This window comes from Rhinopithecus bieti, unplaced genomic scaffold (assembly GCF_001698545.2).
Source record: "Rhinopithecus bieti isolate Rb0 unplaced genomic scaffold, ASM169854v2 scaffold_6022, whole genome shotgun sequence".
NCBI classification, from domain to species: Eukaryota; Metazoa; Chordata; class Mammalia; order Primates; family Cercopithecidae; genus Rhinopithecus; species Rhinopithecus bieti.
In genome coordinates this window covers 1,709,854-1,736,843 of record NW_016805265.1, presented here as the reverse complement: position 1 = coordinate 1,736,843, position 26,990 = coordinate 1,709,854, and the positions used below count along the sequence as shown (strand labels likewise).

Sequence of the window (26,990 nt, the reverse complement as noted above, 5' to 3'; positions counted from 1 at the left end):
GGCGGGCCGCAGCGCGCTGCCTTCGCCGTTCCCCGCCCCCTCGCCTCTGAGGCTGCCCGGATAGCTGCCTGATCCAAGGCCCAGCAGCTTCTGCCTTCCCGATCCCCACCGACGGACGGAGGCAGCTCACCTGCAGGACCGTGGCGCTGTCGGTCCACGTGGCCGCTCCGGAGCAGGCTGGAGTTGGCAGCGGGCTGCGCTGCGGGCACAGGCGCGGCGGACAGCCCCGGGGGCAGCGGCGGGGTCCTGGCTGGGAGAGGACAGGGTTGCGGCGGGCGGAACGGTGTCTCCTTCACTTCGCCCTCCAGCCGCTGCAGCTGCAGCCCGACCGGGAGCGTGACGAGCGGCTTCAGCAGCTAGCGGAGCGGTGGCTGCGGCCCCCCTCAGGAGACCACCAGGTACCGCTGCGCCCGCCTCACGCCGACCCAGGGGCCTAGGCCGCTTCGGCCAAGCGGGAGGCCTGCGCCGGACTTGGGGTCGGCCCTTGCTTCCTAAGATGGCCGCGCTGCCCAGCGGCCCCTCGCCCCTCTCTGCCCGGGACCTCCCTTTGACCCCAGCTGACCGCACTTCTTGTCCCTCCCGCAGATTCCTCTCTTCCCACGGCCTCGCCATGGCGACCTACGGACAGACTTGCGCGCGGCGTAAGTAGAGCAGGGATCTCTGCCGGATGGGGTGGCGGGGAGTCGAAGCCTGTGGACCAGAAACCCGCAGTTTGTTTCCCTCTGTCTTTCCGAGGACTTGGAAATTCGGCTGCTTTTGGTGGTCGCCTTACTGTCTGACCACCTCTGCCGAGGAGGGTCTGGGCTGCTGGATTTCAAATAGGGAAACAAGGCCCGGGGAGTTGGTCTGCGGCCGCGTGGACTTTCAGCTTTTGTACGTGTCTTTGACGTACAGAAGTAAAAGTTATTAATTGGGGATTCCGCTTTGGAGGATCGGATCAGTCACTCTTCTAGAGGAAGTAGCAGTCCTTGTGAGAGCACAAGGTCATTACATGTGCTCCTAAGGGCGTGGACGTGCTTTGTGGAATGAATGAGCTGGTGTAATGAGCTCAGATTGCCTGCCCTTAAGCAGCACAGCACTGGGTAAGGACTTGAGAGTCATATTAGTAAGTTTGAAGCGCCATTTGATATTTAGTTGATACAGAAATTTGAATGAAACACAGGTGGCAGTATTTTTTCAAAGTTTCAATATTTAAATTCCCAGAGTATTAAGTTCTCTTCCCACTCCAGGATGTTGGTTTTCACCTCAGCGAAGATATTAAAGGACGTATCAGGGACAGGGCCTAGTCTTAGGTTTTGATTTTATCTAATTTAGTTCAATCAGCTCATCTCAGTGAATTTTGGCAGATACATATCCATGCACACAAATACTTGTTTCTTTGTACCTGTCCAGTCCTAGGAATTGAGGCTGTAGGTAATAGACTGTTTTTCTGTTTTGGAACGAATTTCCCAAGTTTGTATAACCATGGTTATCTATTTTAGAAATAATTCGTTGGTGGTGTCTTCTTTATGGGTCGTTATAGTTTTAGTGTAGCTCCTGACCGGATAGAAAACATAATTCCAACAAATGGGATTGCTTGAATTTTAATATCAGCAGTGGGTCATACTCTAGTTCTTGGATAGAAGATGGGAGAATAGAGACATTAACACTGGAATGTTTTTTTCTACCAGCAATGTGTATTCCTCCATCATATGCTGACCTTGGCAAAGCTGCCAGAGATATTTTCAACAAAGGATTTGGTAAGAACCTTATTTTTAAAACGTGTTAGATAAAGAGTGAAAATGTATGTTTGGGTTGCTTAGTGAAATCAGATTAATCGTTGCAAATTGTAAGTATCTTGCTGCTTTAAATTTAGATTTATTTATTTTTTTGAGCCTGTTGCCCAGGCTGGATGCAGTGGCACGATCATACCTCACTGCAGCCTGGACCTCCTGGACTCAAGCGATCATCTTTCCTCAGCCTCCCAAGTCCCAAGTAGCTGGGACTACAGGCACACTCTGCCACACTTGGCTAATTTTTTTATTTTTCGTAGAGGTGGGGTCTCACTATGTTATCCGGTAAACACTGTGGCCTCTCAAAGCCTGGTTGGATTACATTATAAGCATGAGCCACTGTGCCCAGCCTTGTTTTAATTCTTCTGTTAGAAACTTAAGATGCTTACATTAAACTTCTGTGAAAATAGTTCTTTTACAGTCTACATCCCCCTCCCCCAGTTTTCCAAAATTTTTTAAAACTGTAGTTAAAGGATTTGAGCCTTTAAGAAAAAGCGACTTGTGCTTTTATTTTTTTCAGTTATAGCTTAGGCCTTGGTTGACTAGAGTTTTGATATATTACTGTTTTGCTTTTGTGGTGACTCCTAGTACTTTCCAGAGTTATGAGCTTTTTCAGGTAAATTTGAGTTTTCTTAAAGATTTTGTTCCATACCCTCCCCCCCTTTATTTAGATTGTTGGAAATACCCCATTGCTGTGTTATGATAAATTGGTTTTGTTTTTGTGTTTTTTTGAGACAGAGTCTTGCTATGTTGCCCAGGCTGGAGTGCAGTGGCGTGGTCTTGGCTCACTGTAGCCTCTGTCTCCTGGGTTCCAGCAATTCTCCTGCCTCAGCCTCTCTGGTAACTGGGATTACAGGCACGCGCCACCATGCCTGGCTTTTTTTTTTTTTTTCATTTTTAGTAGAGATGAGGTTTCACCATGTTGGCCAGGCTGGTTTTGAACTCCTGATCTCAAGTAATCCACCCGCCTTAACTTCCCGAAGTACTAGGATTCCAGGCATGAGCCACCGCACCCGGCATATCATGATAAGTTATTAACTATTCTGAGATTTAAGTTGAATGATTTTTAAATCTGATATTTAAGAATAGTGTGGGGGCTGGGCGTGTTTGCTCACACCTGTAATCCCAGCACTTTGGGAGGCGGAGGCGGGTCAGGAGATCACGAGGTCAGGAGATCGACACCATCCTGGCTGACACCATCCTGGCTAACACGGTGAAACCCTGTCTCTACTAAAAATACAAAAAATTAGCCGGATGTGGTGGCACGCACCTGTAGTCCCAATTACTTGGGAGACTGAGGCAGGAGAATCGCTGGAACGTGGGAGGCGGAGGTTGCAGTGAGCCAAGATCGTGCCATTGCACTCCAGCCTGGGCGGCAGAGTGAGACTCTGTCTCAAAAAAAAAAAGAATAGCTTGAAAGCGTTCTTTTGTGTACCAACTACCAAAAAACTAGACAAAGCAGCATAGGTATAATTCTGCCCTTTATAAGCCAGTTTACAAAATATGAATTTGTAACAATTTCATTTAAATATTGTATATTAACACATTTTTATCCACCTCTGAATATGTGGAATCTTTTTGTTTTTTATGTATAGTCAACAATTGCTATGCATCTTTCACACAAAGTAATCATTTTGTTTCTTTTGCTCTCTATTTGTTGAAGGTTTTGGGTTGGTGAAGCTGGATGTGAAAACAAAGTCTTGCAGTGGCGTGGTGAGTGTTACTGTTGAATAAGTTCTATTGAACCTTTATAATTTTTCAACTCGTAAAATGGTCATAACTGAAAGATGTCTACCTGTTTTGTCTGAAAGAAGAGGCGGAAGTTAACTTTTAAGAGATTTGCTTGTAACCTGTTTTATTTTGGTCTTCAATGTGATTTCTGATTTTCATGTGGTCTTTTGTTGTGTTACGTATACACAAGGAACTTAGGAAAGACCAGTCAGGTGGTATTCTTTACTCAGTAAGATTACACATTTGAAGGCAGGGAACCCATGAGACTTTTTTTGTAACCCTTTGTCAACAATGCTCATCAGTTATGGGCATAAAATTATCAGGAACTCATTAATCTAATCATTTATATAATGTGTACTAATCATTTATATAATGTCCATTTTCTAGCAGTTCTCCCTGGAAAAGATTTCCACATGTATTTTGTGAGTTTAGGGAGTGCTGATCTGAATTTTTTTTTTTTTTTTTTTTGAGATGGAGTCTCACTCTCACTTAGACTGGAGTGCAGTGATGTGATCGTGGCTCACTGCAACCTCTGCCTCCTGAGTTCAGGTGTTTCTCTTGCCTCAGCCTCTCTAGTGGCTGGAATTACAGGTGCCCGCCACCATGCCTGACTGATTTTCATATTTTTAGTAGAGCTGGGGTTTCACCATGTTGGCCAGGCTGGTCTCCAACTCTTGACCTCAGGTGATCCACCCACCTTGGCCCCAGAGAGTGCTGGGATTACAGGTGTGAGTCACCATGCCCGGCCAAGACTTTTTTTTTTTTGAGATGGAGTCTCGCTCTGTTGCCCAGGCTGGAGTGCAGTGACGCGACTTGGCTCACTGCAACCTCCGCCTCCCAGGTTCATGCCATTCTCCTGCCTCAGCCTCCCGAGTAGCTGGGACTATAGGTGCCTGCCACCATGCCCAGCTAATTTTTGTATTTTTAGTAGAGACAGGGTTTCACTATGTTGGTCAGGCTGGTCTCGAACTCCTGACCTTTTGATCCGTCCGCCTCAGCCTCCCAAAGTGCTGCGATTATAGGTGTGAGCCACTCTGCCTGGCCAAGAATTTTTTTTTTTTTTTTTTTTTTTTTTTTTTTTTTTTTTTGTGAGACGGAGTCTGGCCTCTGTCGCCCAGGGCTTGCGAGTGCGGTGGTCCCGGATCTCAAGCTCACTGAAGCTCGCGGCCGTCCGCAAGGTTCAGGCCATTCTCCTGCCTCCGCCTCCCAAAAAGTAGCTGGGAAACTAACAGGGGGGGGCGCCCCGCCGTCGTCGCCGGGACTAGTTTTTTTTTGTATTCTTTAGTAAAGACGACGGTTTTCAGCCGTATTAGCCGGATGGTCTCGATCTCCTGACTTGTGATCCGCCCGTCTCGGCCTCCCAAAGTGCTGGGATTACAGGCTTGAGCCACCGCGCCCGGCCAAGAATATTTTTTAAAGAGGTTAATATTTTGGTATTTTGGTGTCTTGATAGTTGAATGAACTGTTACAAAGGGGATAAAGTAAAATTTAATTTTCTTTGAGACAGGGTCTCACTTTGTTGCCCAGACTGGAGTGCAGTGACACAATCTCAGCTCACTGCAGCCTCAAGCAATCTTCCCACGTCAGCCGCCCAAGCATCTGGGAGTACAGGCCCTATCATCATGCCTGAGTATTTTTTGTAGTTTTTCTAGAGATGACGTTTTGCCATGTTGCCCAGGCTGGTCTTGAACTCCTGAGCTCAAGTGATCCACCTGCCTTGGATTGACCTCCCAAAGTGCTGGGATTACAGATGTGAGCCACCATGCCCAGCTAGTAAAATTTAGCTTTGTGCAATATTTTTTGCTCTAAAAATTTTTGTTTTGAGATTATTTTGGGGTGGGTATAAGTGTGTGCGTATTAGAATACTATAGGTTATTTTGATATATGTATGTGTGTGTATATATATAGAGAGAGAGAGACTTTTTTTTTTTGAGACCGAGTCTCGCACTGTCACCCAGGCTGGAGTACAGTGGCATGATCTCGGCTCACTGCAAGCTCCACCTCCCAGGTTCACGCCATTCTCTTGCCTCAGCCTCCTGAGTAGCTGGAACTACAGGCACTGGCCACCACCACACCCGTCTAATTTTTTTGTGTTTTTAGTAGAGACGGGGTTTCACCATGTTAACCAGGATGGTCTCGATCTCCTGACCTCGTGATCTGCCTGCCTCAGGCTCCCAAAGTGCTGGGATTACAGGCAAGAACCACCACGCCCGGCCTATATAGACATTTTTGATGTAGTGCATGCAACTGATATTTATTTAAATTAATCGTATTGTGGTTTCTTTGTTTTTTTTTTTTTTTCCTGAGACGCAGTCTTGCTCTGTCGCCCAGGCTGGAATGCAGTGGCATGATCTCAGCTCACTGCAGCCTCCACCTCCCAGGTTCAAGCGATTCTCCTGCCTCAACTTCAGCCTCCCAAGTAGCTGGGATTACAGGTGCTTGCCACCATGCCCTGCTAATTCTTGTATTTTTAGTAGAAACAGGGTTTTGCCATGTTGGCCAGTCTGGTCTCAAACTCCTGACCTCAAGTGATCCCAAAGTGCTGGGATTACAGGCGTGAGCCACAGCGCTCGGCCTGTAGTTGTTTAAAAGCCTAGGCCTGTTGAATTTCTGGGGTTTTACATTGATCATATCTGTCACTTGTTTTCTTTGGTCTGAAAGGAAGCCTAGGTGTTTAGTTATGATTGAATGACTTATTTGGCCAAGTTAACAGGTTACAGCGCAGTGATTTAATGTGTTTTTTAATGTTCCTATTGTTAGTCTATTGAGGCCCCTAGTGTATTTGTTGAAACACAAAGGGCCTTCTACAAAAGACTCAGTCCTCGTGTTTAAAAAGCTTACTTTCCAGTTGGAGAGAGAAAATAAACTGAGAATACTGAGATAATTAATATCAAATACTAGATTGTTTGATAAACCAAATCTTTATTGGAAAGGAATAGATTATTGTGTATAGGGTTAGGGAAACTTTTATGGAAGTAGGTTTAAGAGCATGAAGGATGTATAGGAGCTGGATTAGATATAGCATGTTTTTACTCACATTTAATACATGTAATTGAACAGCCGTGGTATTGATCCTCTAGTTTGTCTCTGGCCCCAGATAAGTGCCATTAATACCTGGCTCTGTTTTCTTACCTGAACTGCAAAGCTACTGAGGCCACCCCAGAATGTAGAAGCCAAAATGTCTGGTGGTAAAGGGCATGAGCTGTAATCTGGCCCAACTCTGGTCCCACAGGGTGGTATTGGCTTTGTTTCTTGAGGCTTCCTTGGCATGTGTATATAGGCTGGCTGTTGATCTATAGGCTGATGGATGGCAGTGGGTGGGGCCCCAAGAGTCATTAATGTCATTCAGGATTAAAAATATCTACTCACACATTCCCCGTTCAGACTATCTGCTAGAAGAACCGGTTCCATATGTATTGTTTTAATAATGCTTTCCTTTTCTGTGGAGCATATGAAAATGTACAAACTTTCACAGTGTCAGTTCAATTTAATCGTCCAGAGGTAAGCTTTGTAATTATAGTTGCAGAAACAGACCCAAAAAAGGTAAGTGAGGCTGATCACAGTGGCTCATTCCTGTAATCCCATCGCTTTTGGAGGCCAAGGCAGGAGGATCACTTGAGCCCAGGAGTTCTGAGACTAACCTGGGCAACATAGCGAGACCCCATCTCTACAAAAAAATTTAAAAATTTGCTGTGCTTGTTGGTGGGCACCTGAAGTCCCAGCTACTTGGGAGGCTGAGATAGCAGGATCGCTTTGCTTCAGCCCAGGAGTTTGAGGCTGCAGTGAGCTCTGCCTGTGGCACTGTACTCCAACCTGGGCGACAGTGAGACCCTGTCTCCAAAAAAAACAAACCAAAAAGTGTGTCCTGCCCAGTGTGATGCATTTAGTAAATGACATGAAGAACTGGACATCAGAACTCCCAATTTTTATATCCAGTTTTCTTTCCTAACAGGATCCAATGCTTTTTTTTTTTTTCTTTTTTTTTGTTTGAGATGGAGTCTCACTTTGTCGCCCAGGCTGGAGTGCAGTGGCGCGATCTCAGCTCACTGCAAGCTCCGCCTCCTGGGTTCATAGCATTCTTCTGCCTACAGGTGCCCACCCCCACACCCAGCTAATTTTTTGTATTTTAATAGAGATGGGGTTTCAGCGTGTTAGCCAGGATGGTCTCGATCTCCTGACCTCGTGATCCGCCCGCCTCGGCCTCCCAGAGTGCTGGGATTACATGCGTGAGCCACCGTGCCTGGCCAATCCAATGCTTTTTTTTTTTTAATTGGAGATGGAGTCTCACTCACTCCATCACCAAGTTAGAGTGCCGTAGCACCATCTAGGCTCACTGCAACCTCAGGCTCTCGAGTTCAAGTGATTCTCCTGCCTCAGACTCCTGAGTGCTGGGATTACAGGGATGCACCACTATGCCCGGCTAAGTTTTGTATGTTTAATAGAGATGGGGTTTCACCATGTTGGCTAGGCTGGTCTCAAACTCCCTACCTCAAGTGATCGTCCCGCCTCAGCCTCCTGAAGTGCTGGGATTACAGGTGTGACCCACCGTGCCCAGCCAATCCAGTGCTTTTTAGTGTAGGTATTGAGGGCTATGCTTTGACTTGAAATTCCTATTAATGAAAGGATCTAATTTAGGAGAGTATATATAAGACCTGAGGATTTGTCTCTATCAGCAAAGCAATAGTTATACAAATGTTCTATTTTCTGAGAGAAGGATGACTGCCCTTTCCTCCTGTTGATACAGTTTTTGATATTTCTCACTCTGCAGATATCACAATTTCTGGCTGTAGTCTCTTTATTATTTTCACATCAGCTGTCTTCCTTAGGCATGGCGTGGTGATGCTTGTGATCCCAGCTACTCAGGAGGTTGAGGTATGTGGATCACTTGAGCCTGGGAGGTTGAGGCTGCAGTGAGCTGTGATCACACCACTGTGCTCCAGCTTGGGTGACAGAGGCAAGATGCTGTCTCAAACAAACAAACAAAAATTCAGATAAGCCCTCCATATTTTTTCTTTTTCAGTTCGTGTGCAACCAGGGATTGGCACATTATTTTTAGACAGGGTCTCACTGTGTCACCCATGCTGAGTGCAATGGTGGGATTATGGCTCACTGCAGCTTGGACCTCCCAAGCTCAAGCAATCTTCCCACCTTGGCCTCCTGAGTAGCTGGGACTACAGGCGCACACCACCATGCTGAGCTGGTTTCTTAATTTTTGTAGAGATGAGGTCTTGCTATGTTGCCCAGGCTGTTCTCTAAGTGCTGGGATCACAGGCGTGAGCCGCCACTCTGTTTCCCGCTGATTTTTGAATCCCAAATAAAATCACCTTAGCAAAACCTTCCTTAAAAGATGTACAGTTGGCCCGGCGCAGTGGCTCACGTTTGTAATACCAGCACTTTGGGAGGACAAGGTGGTGGATCACCTGAGGTTAGGAGTTAGAGACCAGCCTGGCCAACATGGTGAAACCCCGTCTGTACTAAAAATACAAAAATCAGCTGGGCGTGGTGGCGGGCACCTGTAATCCATTGGGAGGCCGAGGCAGGAGAATCACTTGAACCTGGAAGGCGGAGGTTGCAGTAAGCCGAGATCACGCCACTACATTCCAGCGTGGCGACAGAGCGGGACTCAGTCTCAAAAAAAAAAAAAAAGGTGTACAGTTTGTTCACTTGAGAATTCACTACAGATGAACTTGTGATTGAAGTGTCAGCTGTATGTAAAGTGGCAGTCAGTTGCTCAAAGGCTTGTCACTCTTATATAAGCTTCAGAGAGTAGCACAGTGCAGAGGGATACGAGTGTTCAGGAAGCTGAAAAAGGAGGATTCATGAATTTACCAAATGTTTCAGCGGGTTGTGTGTGTGTGTGTGTGTTTGTAAGTTAGTGATGAATTCTAGGCTTATGAGAATGTTCATGAAGTTATTGATTGTCTTGTTAGGAATTTTCAACATCTGGTTCATCTAATACAGACACTGGTAAAGTTACTGGGACCTTGGAGACCAAATACAAGTGGTGTGAGTATGGTCTGACTTTCACAGAAAAGTGGAACACTGATAACACTCTGGGAACAGAAATCGCAATTGAAGACCAGGTAACATTTTGAAAATTTTAGTATTAATTTTATTAATTATGTTTGTATTTCAAAAAAAGAAAGCAAATTACTTTTCTTTCAAAATAGATTTGTCAAGGTTTGAAACTGACATTTGATACTACCTTCTCACCAAACACAGGGTAAGCACAGACATTTTTATCTGTATTACATTTAAAAGCATTTCTCTTTTGTGTATTTAGAAAAGGTGTACCTTTACTGTTTGATAGCTTATTAAGCTACCTTGTGGTGGTGAAATCTCTGTATCTGCTTTTATTTATTTATTTGAGATGGAGTCTTCTCTGTGTCACCCAGGCTGGAGTGCAGTGGCATTATCTTGGCTCACTGCAACCTCCACTTCCCAGGTTCAAGCGATTCTTCTGCCTCAGCCTCCCTGAGTAGCAGGGACTACAGGCGCACACCACCATGCCCAGCTAATTTTTGTATTTTTAGTAGAGGTAGGGTTTCACTACGTTGGCCAGGCTATTCTGGAACTAATGACCTCAGGTGATCTGCCTGCGTTGGCCTCCCAAAATGGTGGGATTACAGGCATGAGTCACCACGCCTGGCCTTTTTTTTTTTTTTTTTTTTCCATATCTTATTGCATCTATTTTATTTTATTTTATTCTTTATTTTATTTATTTTATTTGAGACAGAGTTCTCACTCTGTCACCCAGGCTGGAGTGTAGTGGTGTGATCTTGGCTCACTGCAGCCTCCGCCTCTCAAGTGATTCTCCTGCCTCAGCCTCCTGAGTAGGTGGGATTACAGGCGATGTGCCACCACACCCGCCTAATTTTGTATTTTAGTAGAGACAGGGTTTCACCATGTTGGTCAGGCTGGGCTTGAACTCCTGACTTTGTGATCTGCCTGCTGTGGCCTCCCAGAGTGCTGGGATTACAGGTGTGAGCCACCGCTCCCAGCCTATTTATTTATTCTCTGTCACCCAGGCAATAGTGTGATCTTGACTCACTGCAACCTTTGCCTGCTGGGTTCAAGCTATTCTCCTGTCTCAGCCTTCCGAGTAGCTGGGATTACAAGCGTGTGCCACCATGCCTGGCTAATTTTTTTTTGTATTTTAGTAGAGATGGGGTTTCACCATGCTGGCCAGGCTGGTCTTGAACTCCTGACCTTAGGTGATCCACCCGCCTCAGCGTCCCAAAGTGCTGAGATTTCAGGCGGGAGCCACCATGCCTGGCCTATATCTGCTTTTAGAATACTATGGTTGCTATCATTGGCTTGCCTTCAAATATTTGCCTCTTCGTTGTTGCACTAACTTGGGCAATTAATGTGTTTCTAACAGGCGTTTGTGAATGATTGTTAATTCTGCAAAGCAGTTCTAGATGGCCGACCAGTTGCCTCATGTGTCCTTGTCTTGTAGTTCATTGAGATGATTTTTTTACTCCGTTATTGTATTGCTGGTTTTACTCTCTGGTCATGCTGCAGTTCATTTAAGTCTGTTTTATGCTCTCTTGTGCATAAGTGTGTGTACATTTTCCCAGTGACGTCAGTTTGTTCTTTTCCAGAAAGAAAAGTGGTAAAATCAAGTCTTCTTACAAGAGGGAGTGTATAAACCTTGGTTGTGATGTTGACTTTGATTTTGCTGGACCTGCAATCCATGGTTCAGCTGTCTTTGGTTATGAGGGCTGGCTTGCTGGGTACCAGATGACCTTTGACAGTGCCAAATCAAAGCTGACAAGGAATAACTTCGCAGTGGGCTACAGGACTGGGGACTTCCAGCTACACACTAATGTGTAAGTATTTCTTTCATAGGATACTGTGATGTAGGCCCTCAGAGGATGATTTTGATGTCTGTCATCTCTTATTGATCTGGGTGCACCCTAAAGGATTTCTCTTAACATTTAAAACAAAATCATTCTTGGTCATTTCTAGGGTGCCCCTTGAAAGCTTATAGTAAAAGAATGTTAATCTGACCTTTGGTGCTGAGAGAGTAAATGTTCATTTTATATGGAGTTTAATGCACTTTGTATTTTACACGAGGCATTAGATATTGGCAGACTACTACCAGTATATTCATTTTAAAAGATGTGTGGGATGCTGACGTGATAGGATTGCCTAAAATGTATGGCGTTTTGTTGTTGGTTTTTTTTTTTCTTTCTTTTTTTCTTTGTTGAGACAGAGTTGCTCTGTGGCCATCTCAGCTCACTGCAACATCCACCTCCCGGGTTCAAGCAGTTCTCCTGCCTTAGCCTCCCAAGTAGCTGGGACTACAGGCGCGTGCCACCACGCCTGGCTAATTTTTGTATTTTGGTAGAGATGGAGTTTCACCATGCTGGTGAGCCTGGTCTGGAACTCCTGACCTCTTGATCTGCCCACCTCCCAAATTGCTGGGATTACAGGTGTGAGCCACTGTGCCCAGCTGCTGCTGTTGTTTTTTGTTTGTTTTAAATTATTATTATAGAGATGGGGTCTTGCTATGTTGCCCAGGCTTGTCTCAAACTCCTGACCTCAAGCGATCCTCCTGCCTCCACCTAAAGTGTTGGGATTATAGGCGTGAGCCACTACATCCAGCCTGGTATTTTTACCCAAGCCCAAACTAGATAGATATATGGAAAGTACTTAAAATGTTTTTTCCATTGTAAAATTCATTGGTAAATAACAAGCACAAAGAAGAAAACCTACATTTCTCATAATCATGCCAGCTAGGTATATAATCTTTGTTAACGTGGTGGTGGTTCACCTTTTTATATGTGTGTATATATATACGTGTTTATGAAATACATAACTGAAAGGCTGTATAGGAATCTCTTGCATGTTTAATACAGTGTGATAATTCCACTGAATGGATATTCTGTGGTTCATTTTACCAGTCCCTCTATGGGTATGGGTTGGGGAAAAAAACCTGTTAAAACTTGCAAGTTTTCAGTGGAACACTAAAGACCCACTTGAGCCCTGGTTTTTATTTAAATGTAATGCTACAAATCAGCCTGTGCCTTAGACATTATTACATTGTCTATTCTAGATCTACTAATTTAAAATATCTTATAGGAATGATGGGACGGAATTTGGAGGATCAATTTATCAGAAAGTATGTGAAGATCTTGACACTTCAGTAAACCTTGCTTGGACATCAGGTACCAACTGCACTCGTTTTGGCATTGCAGCTAAATATCAGTTGGATCCCACTGCTTCCATTTCTGTGAGTACTTTTGTGGACTTAGAAGGGGGTTTTGGTTGTGGGAGTGAGTCTTTGGGATACTGAATTATGTTGAAAATTTGAACTGATTTCACACAGTCCCCAGTTTACAGATAGATTGGCTTTAGATTTTGAAATGTTGCTTTTTTGATGAATACAGTGTTAGATGTTTTATTTCCAGGCCGGGCTGGTGGAGTTTGTTTAATCTCAAAAACTGCAGAGTTAATGTTGATAATAACCTTGAGCCATAGGCCTGTCTAAACCCAGGTATAGCTGGTGTTTTGGTCCCTGGGTAGTTCTTACTGTGTCAGAAATAATAGTGCTTTAATCTTTTTTTTTTTTAAGGCTCTCTTTTGTCCAGGCTGGACTGCAGTGGCACAATCATGATTCCCTGCAGCCTTGACATTCTGGGTTCAACCTCAGCCTCCTACTATTCCCAACTAATTTTTTGATGTTTTTTTTTGTAAGGATGGGATTTCCATATGTTGCCCATCCTAGGCTCAAGCTGTCATCCTGTCTCAGCCTCCCAATGGAGGCTGTTGGGATTACAGGCATGAGCCACTGCACCTGGCTAGTATTTTAATCATCACTTTGTCTTTTTTTTTTTTTTTTTTTGAGATGGAGTCTCACTCTGTCGCCCAGGCTGGGGTGCAGTAGTGCAGTCTTGGCTCACTGCAAGCTCTGCCTCCTGGGTTCAAGCAATTCTTCTGCCTCAGCCTCACGAGTAGCTGAGATTACAGGTGCCCGCCACCACACCTGGCTAATTTTTTTGTATTTTTTAGTAAAGACGGGATTTGTTGGCCAGACTTGTCTCAAACTCCTGACCTCAAGTGATCCACCCGCCTCAGCCTCCCAAAGTGCTGGGATTACAGGCATGAGCCACCACGGCTGGCCCCCTTCTCCATTTCTAATTGCACTACAGCAATAAAAACCTCAGGATTCATACAGCACACTATTCTGTTATTTGCATTGATGTTCTTATATGTCTGTGACATTTTAACAGATTTAATGTCAGTGGAAGAAGCTTATCTCAGCTACTAGGAGTTCATAGTTAAAATGGGAAGGCAGTTTGGGACCCCTGTGTCATTTAGTGACTCCCGGGAATTAGTTTGGAAACGTACCTAGCCTTTCCCACTTCCGTAATGTTAGCTGCCACTCCAATTCAGCAGTACCCAGAAGCATTGCTTAATGCTCCTTGTGATACTAGGAAGTATATATTTGGTTTTCCTTCCCTCTCCTGGCATAGAACTCCTAAAAAAAAATCCTTGGAATCCCCAAAGTGTTAAGTATCTTTTTGTATGCTAATGAGTTGACTGGTGGCTGGCCACCTTTAGGTAGCTTCGGGGTGGGAGCTAGTCAGTGGAGAGACCAAGGTGTGATTAGAGGGTGGTGGGGAGAGGGGCTGAAGGTTAAGTTGTTCACCAGTGGCTGGTGGTTTAATCAGTCATGCCTGTAGAATGAAGCCTCGTGAAAACCCACAAGGATAGAGGTCAGTGAGCTGGGTAGCTGAGGTTGCTGGAAGGTGGCATGCCTGGAGAGGGCATTGAAGCTGTGTCCTTTCCTATGTTTTGCACTATACGTCTCTTCATCTGTATCCTTTGTAGTATCCTTTACTAAAACTGGTAAATGTAAATAAAATGTTTCTTGAGTTCTGTGACCTGCTCTAGGAAATTAATTGAACCCAAGGGAGGGGCTTGTGGAAACCTCTAGAGCTGCCAGGTCAGAAGCAGTTAAAACAACCTAGGGCTTGCAGTTGGCATCCGAAGTGGGAGGAGGGCAGTCTTGTGGGACTGAGCCCTTAACCTGTGGCATCTGATGTCTCCAGGATAGAATTGAATTGAATTACAGGACATTTAGCCAAGTGTCTGCTGCAGAAATTATTGCTTGCTTGGTGTGTGGGGAAAGCCCTCACACATGTCATAGAAACATTCTGTGTTGTGAGAGAACAGTAGGAGAAACTGAGTTGGTTTTTTTCTGTATCCTCAGATTGATGTCAGGATTGGGATTTGCTAGAGTGGCTCTAGCTAGAGTGGCTCATCGAAGCGTGGTTTAGGAAGAAAAAGGATAAATGGATGGGGAATGAGGAACTTTTGACTCCTGGGTGGTTAGGTGGTCACCCCTACTATGGAGCCACAACTGTGCTATGCTCAGGTACTTAAAAATTACCAGTGGAATTCGGAGATAGATCCAACTGCCAGGGAGTTGGTTCACTGGGTGCATAAGGGGAAGGGCAAACAATAAGAAACAAACAAAATATACAAGCCCTTGATTGTTGTTATTTGTAATCACTAAAATCAAAGTGAAAGAGTGCTGGATTGTACCTTAATGCTAGACCAAACTCAGATTTCATTTGGTTTAAGTCTTGGCCACCAACCTCGGGCAAAGTACCCCTAAGACCCGTATTTGCTGTATTTTGCCCAATTTGGAGAAATTTAAAAAGTCAGAAGTCAGAGATTACATTGAGAAATGTGATCTGAAATTGCCTGGGGCAGTAATCAGGCTTATCAAGATAAAGCTGACAAATGAGGAAGAGTAGATTTCTGTTGGGAAGGCAAACCAAATATCTCTAATTCTTACTGATTTGTAACGAAACTGAATGTTTTTTTGTACCATGCTAATACTGCCATATGGTAATACTGTTGGCAAGATTAAACTCCCTTGTGTAAATAAGTCTTATAATACAGATTGATGATCATATGTATTGTGAAATTGAGTTGAAGCCTCCTCAGGATGTAACACCTATGGAAAGTAACTGGCCTGAGGAGGAAATGGATCTCACTATCAGCTGATTTCTGTCCTGAATAGTTCTGCACAAGGTGCAAATAACAGTAGATCAAGGGGGAAAAAGCTGGTAGAAGAAGATAAAGATGTTTCTAATGGCTTCTGTGAACCTAAAAGAAGAAACTAAGGCACAAAATACAATTTTAAAGAATTTACTTGCACCATAATGAGGACAGCTGCCCAGCAGACTCAGATCCAAGTGGATTTGGGCTACATTTGGCCTTTGTTACAAACAGGTTTTTAAAGGCCAAAAATCCAGGACAGGATGTGGGCTGATACAAAGTTGTTTGGCAGGAATATTCTTTGGTTTACAGAAATAACATTGATTAGTGATTGTCTATACATTGTTCTTTGTATCACAGATTCCAGGAACTCATGTTATATAATGTTAGATAATGGGTGAGGGTCATATTGTGCAACTTATGGTTAACACTTTAGATATTTACTAGCTAGCCTGGAAACTACAAGGAAGAAAAAAAGAAAAAATGTTTTTAAACAATTTCCCCTGGGCATGGGGGTGTGTCCTGTGACTAAAGTCTCATTCTCACGTCTCTCTGGGCCTGATAAATTTTGCATACCTCACATTCCTCATACTGCTGAGCAATTTTTTTTTTTTCTCTTCATAGGACAAATTAGGTGGTTTTTTTTGTTTTTTTTTGGGTTTTTTTTTTTTTTTTTTTGAGACGGAGTCTCACTCTTGTCATTTAGGCTGGAGTGCAGTGGTGTGATCCTGGCTCACTGCAACCTCCACCTTCTGGGTTCAAGCCATTCTCGTGCCTCAGCCTCCCGAGTAGCTGGGATTATAGGTGCCCGCTATCACGCCTGGCTAATTTTTGTATTTTTAGTAGAGATGAGGTTTCGCCATGTTGGCCAGGCTGTTCTCAAACTCCTGACCTCTGGTGATCCGCCCGCCTCGGCCTCCCAAAGTGCTGAGATTACAGACGTGAGCCACCGCTGAGCCACCGCGCCTGGCCTAGTTGTTTCTTTAAACCTATCCCTATCCCACAGTAGCTTCTCCAGATGATAAGCATATTTGTGTTTGTACTCTTGCAGATATGTGTGTTATGTAAATGTAACAAGTGTAAACATCCTTGACAGATATATGGACTTTTTTGCTCTGAGGGATCCCTGTTTGAAACCAGGCGGTGGCCTGTGATACTATGGTGTATATATTTTGGTTTTTGTCCAGTTCCTGGCTCACAGCTTCTGTAACCCTTGTAATTTCCCAAGTGACCAGAGCAGTAGGAGTATCTTTTGTTGAGATATTTGGCCATTTGTCCTTGGTTCCCGAAACAGCTCCAGAGCATAAAAGTGAAAGAGTGTTTTGTGGTTTTGTTTTTTTTTTTTTTAAATGAAATCTCGCTGTCACCCAGGCTGGATGGAGTGCAGTGGCACCATCTCTGCTCACTGCAACGTCCGCCTCCCAGGCTCAAGTAGTTCTCATGCCTCAGCCTACCTAGTAGCTGGGATGACAGGTGCTTGCCACCACGCCCAGTTAATTTTTGTATTTTCAGTACAAATGAGGTTTCACCATGTTGGCCAGGTGGGTCTCTAACCCCTGACCTCAGGTGATCCCCCTGCCTTGGCTCCCAAAGTGCTGGGGTAACAGGAACGAGCCACTGTGCCCTGGGCTATTTTGTTATTTTTAACCTGTCCTTTTCAACCACATCTGAACTTATGTTAATGAGGTGATTTTTGGATAGTCCCTAGATGACCACATGGTAGGGGGGTGCTGGTTGCTAGGGAACAAACCTTCCTTGGGGAGGGCATAGTAGCTAAAGGTTGAGCCAGTGACCAGTGATTTAATTAATCGTGCCTTTGTAATGAAGTCTCCATAAAAACCCAAAGGACTGAGTTCAGGGGGCCTTCAGGAAGGCAAACAATAATACATTCATGTCATGGGAGGATGGGGCACCCCAGCTCCACAGGGATGGAAGCTCCTGTGCTTGGGACCCTTCCAGACCTCACCTATAAAGGAAAAGATACATAAGTATCTTTTCATCTGGCTGTTCATTTACATCCTTTAAAATATCCTATATAACTGTTAAATGTGTTTCCCTGAGTTATCTGTGCCACTCTGGGAAATTGAACCCCAGGGAGTTGTGGGAACCCCGATTTATAACCAGTCTGTAAGAAACAGAGGCAAAACAACCTGGAACTTTCAATTGGCATTGAAAATGAGGGCGGGGCAGTTTTATGAAACTGAGCGCTGAACCTGTGTGATCCAATGTTCTCTCTCCAGGTAGATAGTATCAGAATCAAATTAGAGAACATCTAGCTGGAATCTGCTGCAGAATTGTTTGCTTGGTATGTGGGAAATTCTCCCTAGGCCTTGTGAGAGTATAGAGGGAGAAACTGAGTTTATTTTTTCTACTCCTTATTACAGTTTCATGGCTTAACTCCTACTGTTAAATAATAGGAATTTCTTTTTTTTTTTTTTTTTTTTTTGAGACAGAGTCTCACTTTGTCGCCCTGGCTGGAGTGCAGTGGTGCGATCTCTGCTCACTGCAACCTCTGCCACCCGGATTCAAGCGATTCTCCTGCCTTAGCCCCCTGAGTAGCCGGGGTTACAGGCGCCTGCCACTGTGCCTGGCTAATTTTTGTAGTTTTAGTAGAGATGGGGTTTCACCATCTTGGCCAGGCTGGTCTTGAACTCTTGACCTCGTGATCCTCCCAAAGGGCTGGGATTACAGGCGTGAGCCACTGAGTCTGGCCAATAATAGGAATTTCTTTTTTTTTTTTTTTTGAGACGGGAGTCCCATTCTGTCGCCCAGGCTAGAGTGCAGTGGCGCGATCTGAGCTCACTGCAACCTCTGCCTTCCGGGTTCACGCCCCGGCTAATTTTTTGTATTTTTAGTAGAGACGGGGTTTCACAGTGTTAGCCAGGATGGTCTCAATCTCCTGACCTTGTGATCTGCCCGCCTTGGCCTCCCAAAGTGCTGGGATTACAGGCGTGAACCACTGTGCCCGGCCAATAATAGGAATGTCTGTTCAGCTGTCTGAGGTTCTTATTTGTAGGGCACAGGATGGTCATTAGTGAGGTATTTTTTTCTTTTCTTTTTCTTTCTTTCTTTTTTTTTTTTTTTTTTTTTTTTTTTTGCTTTGTGTTGCCTAGGCTGGAGTTCACTAGTGCAACCACAGCTCACTGTACCCTCAGCCACCTGGGCTCAAGAGATCCTTCCATCTCACCCCCGCCTCCCCGATAGTTGGGTAGGTGTGCACCATCATGCCAAGCTAGAAAAATTTTGTATAGACAGACAGGGGTCTCACTGTGTTGCTCAGACTGTTGTTGAATTCCTGGGCTCAAGTGATCCTCCTGCCTTGGCCCCCAAAGTGGTGGGATTACTGGTGTCAGCCACTGCACCAGGCCTGTTTTTTGTTTTAGATGGTCATTGGTAGCTCATGAATATTTGCCTGTAGTGCCAAGTGAATACAGGTGTTGTGGATGTGGTTTGTGTCTGTGTAGTTACATCATTTCTTTCTCTGGATTGGGCTCTTTGGATGTTACACATTATAAGACTATAGACATCAAATCATTTGGAGATCTGTTTTGGTCACATAGGCTGTTTGTTACCTTTATACAGTAGCCCTCAGAATGCTGAAAGCAAAGCAAAGTTGCGTGTCTAGGCAACCTACGCCCTGGAAATGAAGGGAGGTGTTCCTGGCCTCTAGTGTGGCTTCATAATGTTAGGGGTGGTAGAGAATGGAACTAGAAGGAATCTACTCCTTACTATGTCTTACTCTTCAGGGTTCCTTCCAGCCCTTGAAGTCTGTAAGTCCTGAAATGTTAGGATTGTGCAAGGAAGGCAGGGGCCTGGATTGGTACATGATACCTCACTGGGACCTCCTCCCAAGCACAGTGGTTACAAACAGCCAGAACTCAGCGGCACTGGCATTCATGAGGTGTGAGAATGTGAGGATAAAGGATTGTTTGATCTGATTCTTCAGAGGAATTACTTGTTTGGAGATTTTTTTTTTTTTAACATTGATGGTTTTGGTTCTTTAGGAAGAGTCCTGAAAGTAGGAAAGTTTACATGTGTGTAACTAAGTCATGAATTTAAACTTTATACCCTGCACTTTAAGGCTGCTGTGTGTCACCTCTAGTGAGCCTGATTTGTACCACATTTGGTCTGGTTTTGTTGTGCTCGACTAGAATCGACAAAGATGATTTTTATGAGAGTGCTTAGGCTCTTGTGCTGTACGGACAGTTTGGGGTCTTTGGATACATTCCAGTGGCTATCAGGAGTATTGTGTCCTACTGACAATTTGATTTTTGAGTTGAATGGATACGAATTAAGTAGTACCTAATTTCTGTTGGGCTTAATACATAATGAATTTTATTGCCTCATATGAATAAAACTGAACACATCATGACTACATGATGGGGAAACATTGTAGGGGTTTTGTCCCTATTGAAATATTTTTCTTACAGTTGTTTTTGAATTTTATTTTAGGCAAAAGTCAACAACTCTAGCTTAATTGGAGTAGGCTACACTCAGACTCTGAGGCCTGGTAAGTATTCTTGATAAAGTAGGATTGTTTTGATAGTATTAAAAAAATTTAGTTTTCATTCTTCAGCTTATTTTTCAGACCTTTCAAGCACACAGAAGAGTTGAAAGAAGAGTACAATAAATACATGTTTACCTTTTGCCACAACTCCTTCCTTCCTTCCTTCCTTCCTTCCTTCCTTCCTTCCTTCCTTCCCCTTCCTTCCTTTTGCCACAACTCCTTCCTTCCTTCCTTCCTTCCTTCCTTCCTTCCCTCCCTCCTTCCCCTTCCTTCCTTCCTTTTGCCACAACTCCTTCCTTCCTTCCTTCCTTCCTTCCTTCCTTCCCCTCCCTTCCTTCCTCTTTGCCACAACTCCTCCTTCCCTTCCTCTCCTTCCTTCCTTCCTTCCTTCCCCTTCCTTCTTTTGCCACAATCCTTCCTTCTTACCTTCCTTCCTTCCTTCCTTCCTTCCTTCCCTTCCTTCCTTCCTTTTGCCAGGGCAACTCGCTTCTTGCGCTTCCTTCCTTCCTTCCTTCCTTCCTTCCTTCCTTCCTCTTCCTTCCTTCCTTTTTCCACCTCTCCTTCCTTCCTTCCTTCCTTCCTTCCTTCCTTCCTTCCTTCCCTCCCTCCCTCCCTCCCTCCCTCCCTCCTTCCTTCCTTCCTTCCTTCCTTCCTTCCTTCCTTCCCCTTTCTTTTCCTTTCTTTCCCTCCCTTCCTTCCTTTCTCTTTCTTTCTCTCTCTCTCTCTAAAATAAAAGTAATTTTTATTTTGTTGATAAAAGTTCACTCATTGCTTTGGTTCTATCTATAGTCTTGTTGACTTTATATAATATTTTGAAACACGCTGTGTCTAGAGCAGCATTTCTCCAACTTCACAGTGCACATGACTCATCTTGGAGTCTGGTTAAAGTACTGGGGACTTTCCCCCCTCCAAATAGGGATTTTCCTCCCCAAAGTTTATTTTGGCGATTTTGAAACCTAAAGAAAAGTTGGAAGAATGGTACAGTGAACATCATATACCCTTACCCTATGTTGACCAGTTACTGAAATTTACATTTATTTTATGTCTCTGAAACTTCACATACTTTTTTTTAAAAAACTGTATGTTTTGCAGACATACAGACATTTTTCTTTATAAGCACAATACCATTGTCGCATCTAAGAAAACTAACATTAATGTAATACCAAATATATATACAGATTTACCCCCATCCCCAAATGTGTCTTTATTGTAGGTTTCCCTTTCTAGGATCTAATTATGATTATGTCTCTAGTCTCTTTTCATCTGGATAGTGTACTCAACATTATTGTATATTCTAGAACACTTTGAACTTGTTATTAAAACATTTCTCTGTGACTTGGTGCCTTACCTAGAATGGTAACCCAGTCCTTCTGGTGTCTCAGATACTTCCAAGCGCCCTCTGGTGGCCAGCACTAGTAGGTCAGCTGACAGGCTGAGGAAGTGACAGGCAGGCTTCTGGGGATAACTGTGAAAGAAGGCTCAGACTGAGTGAAGTGCCAGGTACATCACGGTTTTTTGTTTTTGTGTTTGTCTTAATAGGTGTGAAGCTTACACTCTCTGCTCTGGTAGACGGAAAGAGCATTAATGCTGGAGGCCACAAGCTTGGGCTCGCCCTGGAGTTGGAGGCTTAATCCAGCTGAAAGATACCTTTGGGAATGGATATCAGAAGATTTGGCCTTAATATATTTCCATTGTGACCAGCAGCAGGCTTTTTTTCCCCCAAGAGATGATCAAAACAAAGGATGATCTCAACAAGAGCTGTATTTTAAGTATTTAGACAGTTCCTTGTTAGCTGGTTTCTAGTTGAATTGGTTATCTAGTTACCAATGCTGCAGTCCTGCAGTCACCTATACATTATTTAAATGTATTTAACTGTTAAATGCGCTACCCACCAATAATGAAATAGACCTTTATGAAAACCGTGCAATTGTGTGCATGTTTGTTTTTATGTTCCTTTAGAAAACATTGACTATTACCATTGAATGAGATGGATCAGTGGATATTGAGATGAGGTTAAAAATTTTGTTAAGTTCAGCCATTATTACTTTTGGTATCCCAGAACATGACAAATTATGAATAAAACAAGTATACATAATTAATGGCTCCAAGTATTTGCAGAGTTCCACGTTTGCCAGCTAGGGTCAAATCTCCGTGGTAGCTAGCCAATATTTAATTTTTCCAGTGAGTATTTTGCTCTTTACCTAAATCTGTGCCACAGAATCTTCTGTATCCCTAGAATAATTCCACGAGCTTTTTAAGACTACAATAAGAGGATACATGCTTTTACACTCTTCAGTTTGTAAGTCTGTGCAGAATTGCCCTGCATAATTGAAAGGAAAAAGAAGGTGCTGAAAAGTTACACAAACACACCATACCCCTGTAAGCTACTGCTAGGAAAATAAAGTAGGCCCTGGTTTGGTGAGATAGTGTTAGGCGTACAGAAGAGGAGTTTAAGTTGTAGACAGTAAGGGTAACCTGTGGGACTCTGAGAGATCATTACTCATTTCCTTCTAGGCAGACATTGAAAGGTGGGTATAGGTAGGAGACCAGAGGCAACCCCTTTTGGCTGTGTAGCATTGGCCTTCATCTGTGTACAAATGAGACATTAATAGGTGGTTCTGATTGGAAAAGTAGGAAAGAGCAAGTTTTCTGATAGGAGATAATTGGAATGATATGATTAAAGACTGGAGAAGATTTGTTCAACAAATCTGTAATAGTAGACCTGAAGAATGGTAGAGCCTGAGTGATAAGAAATGGGTAAGAAAATGGAAGGACTCATCACCCAAGAACTGATACATGCTACAAACTTTGAGATTGAGAAGCAGCTGGTGAGAGACCAGAGCTGAAGCAAGCTGTCCACACAGGAGGGTTGGGGGCATGAGGAACCCTCTGGTCCCACTTGGTCCTAGGGGACTGGCTTGAATGGCCCATGTGAATCATGGTTCTCTGAAAGGCCCTCTCCAGACAGACATGACTTAAGGGACAGAAGGTTAGAATTTGAGTCAGCCTGAGTCAGGTAAGAAGAGAAACATGAAAAGATGTCCATGCAGGCTAGGCCTGAAAGCAACTCTTACAGTGTAAAGTAGACCCGCAGGTAACTGATCACTGCTGGTGGTCCTCTAAAGGGAAAAATCCTAGTCATGGGGACTGCTGCCCCTTAGCTAACAGGTGGCCTTTTATTGGGCAGTGGCTACAGTAATTTAGACTGAGGTGTGGCACAAGTGAGTTAGCTGTTTGTCAAGGATCTGCTTAGAGTAAATTGAACCTATTCACTCATGTGCATCCTAATATGCTTTCATGAGTTAGAAAGGTGTAGGTTTCCAGCCATGGTCCTGTGTAGTGTCCAAAATGCAAAGTGTGTCCCAGGAGCTGTGAGTTCATGTGGCTTTTTTTTTTTTTTTAAGATGAGTCTCGCTCTGTTGGCTCAGGCTGGAGTGCAGTGGTGCAGTCTGGACTCACTGCAACTTCTGCCTCCTGGGTTCAAGCAGTTCTCCTGCCTCAGCCTCCCGAGTAGCTGGGATTACAGGCGTGTACCACCACACCTGTCTAATTTCTGTATTTTTAGTAGAGACCAGGTTTCACCATGTTGACCAGGCTGTTCTCGAACTCGTGACCTCAAATGATCCACCTGCTTCAGCCTCCCAAAGTGCTAGGATTACAGGCATGAGCCACTGCACCCAGCCTCATGTAGCTCTTTAGCCCTGCTTCCAGCAGTCTCCAGGGACACTTCCCATCACTGAGGCTTACCAGGTAGTGGCAAAGGCTGTTTGAATTCCAGGCTAATGCCACTTATGCCTGAGGCAGTGTCAGTGGAAAGAATTTGACCTTCATCTGTCAGTGGAGATAAGATCTATGAGGTTGGGGAGATTTAAATGAGAAGCAGAGCACCCGCAGAGCACCTGGGTCGAAAGTGCTCCATAAGGCCTGGTTCCTTCTCCACCTCACCCCATAGGCAGATGGTTCAGAAAAGCCCGAAGTTCTCTTCATCCTCTAGGGAGTGTGGTAACAACTGCTGTACCTATAGGCTTGTTTGCTCCACGCCTCCCTGGCCAATGATCCCCCTCACTTTCCTTCAGAATTTCAAGGAGACGGCGGGATACTCAAGTCAACCCCGAGGTCCTCAGGTCCAGGCCAACTGACCTGGCTCTCAGAGGTGATGTTCCCCCACCAGGGCCTCCACTGGAGAGGTGAGGCTGGGGAGCTGACTGTGCTGTGAAGACATGAGCAAGCCGCCAGCAGAACTGGCATCACCTACAAAAGCACACAAGTGACACCCGTGGGCACCTGCAATCCTCTTTCCTGTTGTCAGACACCATAGTGGCCCTCCACCAGTCCCCAGCTTCACGGAACCAGAGCTTCGCCTGCCCTGAGGGAAAGATGTAGGAGGGAGACAAGCCTGAGGAACGGGTCTCTGGCCATTACATGTGGCCAGGCCAATTAAAACTTCATAACCTGCCTCCTGCCAGCTGGAGCTTCCTGCAGTAGGGCCACAGACCTGGCGCCAGGGAGGGGACAAACCACAAGGCCCCTTTCACTGAAGGAGCTGTGCTGGGCCTTCCCTCCCTTCCCCATCCAGCGCCACACACGGAGGCTCAGGAAGTCGTGTGTCCCAGCCCCACTTTATTTTCGAATTTAAAACTCAGGGTCAATTCCTGGGGTTCCCAGGCAACCCTCCCTCGCTCACTAGGGGCCAGGCCTAGATCTTGAAGGCCAAGGTGAGGCCATCGCCCAGGGGCAGGAGGCTGATGTAGACCCTGACGTCCCGCCGGATGCGTTCGTTTAGGTTTCGCACACATTCAGCCGCCATGTCCCCTTTCGGAGGTTGCAGCACCTTCCCGCGCCACAGGACCTGCGGGAGGGCGGGGCCAACCGGGCCGTGGGAGGCGGGGCTTCGGAGGGAGGTGCTCGGGCGGAAGGCGGAGCCTCGGAGGGAGGTGCCCAGGCGGGAGGCGGGGCCTCGGAGGGAGGTGCCCGGGCGGGAGGTGACCAGAGCCGGAGACTGAGAACCAAAGGGGAGGAAAGCCTGGGTACCTACTGGGGCGGGAGCCCCGCAGCGGGTGGAGCCTACGTGACTGGACTGGGTGGGGCTTTGGGGTATAAGAGGAGTCAAGGAAAAAGATGGGGGCCCGACCCGAGAGGGTGCTTTCTCTTCCCCCGCAGTGGATCCCTTACTCTGAGGACGGCGAGGATGCCTCCAGGTCGCAGCAGCTGCAGGCAGCGCTCGTAGTAGGCAGCGCAGTTCTCCTTGTCCGCATCCACCACGGCCACGTCGAAGGTGCCGGCCTCGCCTGCCGCCAGCAGTTCGTCTTGCAGGGGGAGGGAGGGCAGGTGCGGCTGAGTCCGCGGCCCCAGCGTCCCTAAGGCCCCTCCCAGGCCGGCCCGGGCGCTGTGATAGCCGGCCGTGCCCTTAACCCGCAGGCCTAGTCACAGCTCGGCCACACAGCGGCCTCGTTTGCAATGGCCACAAAACCCTTCCCGCTTCGGTGCTCACCCAGGGTCTCCAGGGCGGGCTTCAGCCGGAGGTCGATCTTGTGCTCCGCCTCGGCCTACGGAGGAAGCGTGTCAGCCGTTGCGCCCTCGCCTGGGGCTGCGGGGCTAGGCGCGGGCGCTCACCTGCCTCCACAGGGGCCGCCCCAGCTCCGGGGGCTGCGCTTCCACCTCGCAGGTCACCACGCGCCCGTCCGCGGGCAGCGCCAGGGCCAGGGCCAGGGCAGAGTAGCCCGTGAAGGTGCCTGGGACCAGAACACAGACCGGCTCAGAGCAGAGTGGGGGTCGGCCCGGAAACCTCGGCCCTCCGGGATCCCGGCCGCGTGCCCCTACCCAGGTCCAGCGCCTTCTTGGCCTGGATGAGCCGCGCCAGGTTGGCCAAGAGCTGGGCCTGCTCGCAGGTCATCATGGAATCCCCCTGCGGCTGCTCCAGGGTCAGCTGCGTGAAAGGAGAAGGTGTCACCAGCCATGCCGGTTACCCACCTTCGCCCTGGGGTCCCAAACCCCCAGGAGCGCGGTTCTGGGCGTGGCCTGGGGGACGGACCCTCCGGGAACGCCCACCGCACCCGGCCCGGGGAAGCCGGAAGCCCAGAGAGGGCCACGGCCCAGCCCAAGGTCACACAGCCACGTGGGACCCGCAGGGCCCGAGAGGGACGCCCGTTCCCGTCCCGCGCCCTGCTGACCAGCCTCAGGCTTCGCAGCGCCGGGTGCTCCCGCATGGAGCGGCTCAGAAGATACTGCCACAGCGGACTGTCCTCGGGGGGAAGCAGGCACTGCTCTCGCCGGCCTCGCCATGGGGGGCACCGCCTTCCTGCCGGGGAGAAGATACTGTATCAGGGTACAGGGCTCTGCGGCCACAGGGGTTAACCTGAGCCACGCCGCGCCCTCCTCTGCGCCCGCCCACCCGCCCGCCAGCCGGGACAGGGTCCTGCTCACCCAGGAAGAGGCCAGTGGCGAAGGCGGCGCCCAGCGCGGCTGAGCCCAGGGCCAGCGCGGCGGGCACGGAGAGCCGGGGCACCGGCTGGGTCATGGCGCGGGCAGGAGGTGGCGGGAGGCAGTGGCAGGTCACGTGCGCTGCAGCTCCTGGGACACGTCTCGGACTCGCGGGCCCGCCGGGCTCCACCTTGTCTGGGCACTGCCCGCGGAGCCGTGGTCTCGGGCATCATCTGGCGGCCACACAGCCTTACTGCAAGCCCTGCCGGGTAGAGCCGGGCGCAATCTGGTGGCAGCGCCGGGAACTGCGCCCCTGCGGGGAGCAGGCCAAGCGCTGGATCTGAATTTTCCCGCCTTTGCCTGCAGTCCAGTGGCCTGCGTCCATTGTTTCTCCTGCCAATGCTTTTTCTCCTCGCCACCATTTATTCTGAGGCCCCTTGGGGGCATATGTCGATTGTGTATGGAGGGCGCCAGTGTAAATTACAAGATAGTCACAAGTACAAGAGATACACTCCCGAGGGCCTCCCGGGCAAGATGCCCCA

General features: G+C 46.6%; 2 protein-coding genes across 4 annotated transcripts; one reads left to right on the top strand and one right to left on the bottom strand.

Annotated features, from left to right (window-relative positions):
- VDAC2 (voltage dependent anion channel 2) lies at positions 1-22,123 on the top strand. The gene is made up of 10 exons (XM_017871902.1): positions 1-398; positions 586-641; positions 1,671-1,739; positions 3,436-3,485; positions 9,434-9,586; positions 9,674-9,726; positions 11,108-11,335; positions 12,591-12,741; positions 19,974-20,031; positions 21,568-22,123. Exons 2-10 carry the CDS (start codon positions 611-613, stop codon positions 21,657-21,659), a joined length of 885 nt encoding a protein of 294 aa, XP_017727391.1. The 5' UTR covers positions 1-398; positions 586-610; the 3' UTR covers positions 21,660-22,123.
- Positions 20,712-26,677, bottom strand: COMTD1 (catechol-O-methyltransferase domain containing 1). Of its 3 annotated transcripts, none has more exons than XM_017871901.1 (7): positions 26,452-26,677; positions 26,199-26,326; positions 25,849-25,954; positions 25,642-25,760; positions 25,520-25,574; positions 25,201-25,334; positions 20,712-21,493 (listed from the first exon to the last, which is right to left on the bottom strand). In XM_017871901.1, the coding sequence occupies exons 1-7, from the start codon at positions 26,543-26,545 to the stop codon at positions 21,449-21,451; spliced, it is 681 nt and encodes a 226-aa protein (XP_017727390.1). In that variant the 5' UTR covers positions 26,546-26,677; the 3' UTR covers positions 20,712-21,448. The 3 variants fall into 3 exon arrangements, with proteins under 3 accessions (XP_017727390.1, XP_017727388.1, XP_017727389.1); XM_017871899.1 differs by lacking the exon at positions 20,712-21,493 and adding an exon at positions 24,629-25,027; XM_017871900.1 differs by lacking the exon at positions 20,712-21,493 and adding an exon at positions 24,629-24,877.
- Between the last annotated feature and the right edge of the window lie 313 nt (positions 26,678-26,990).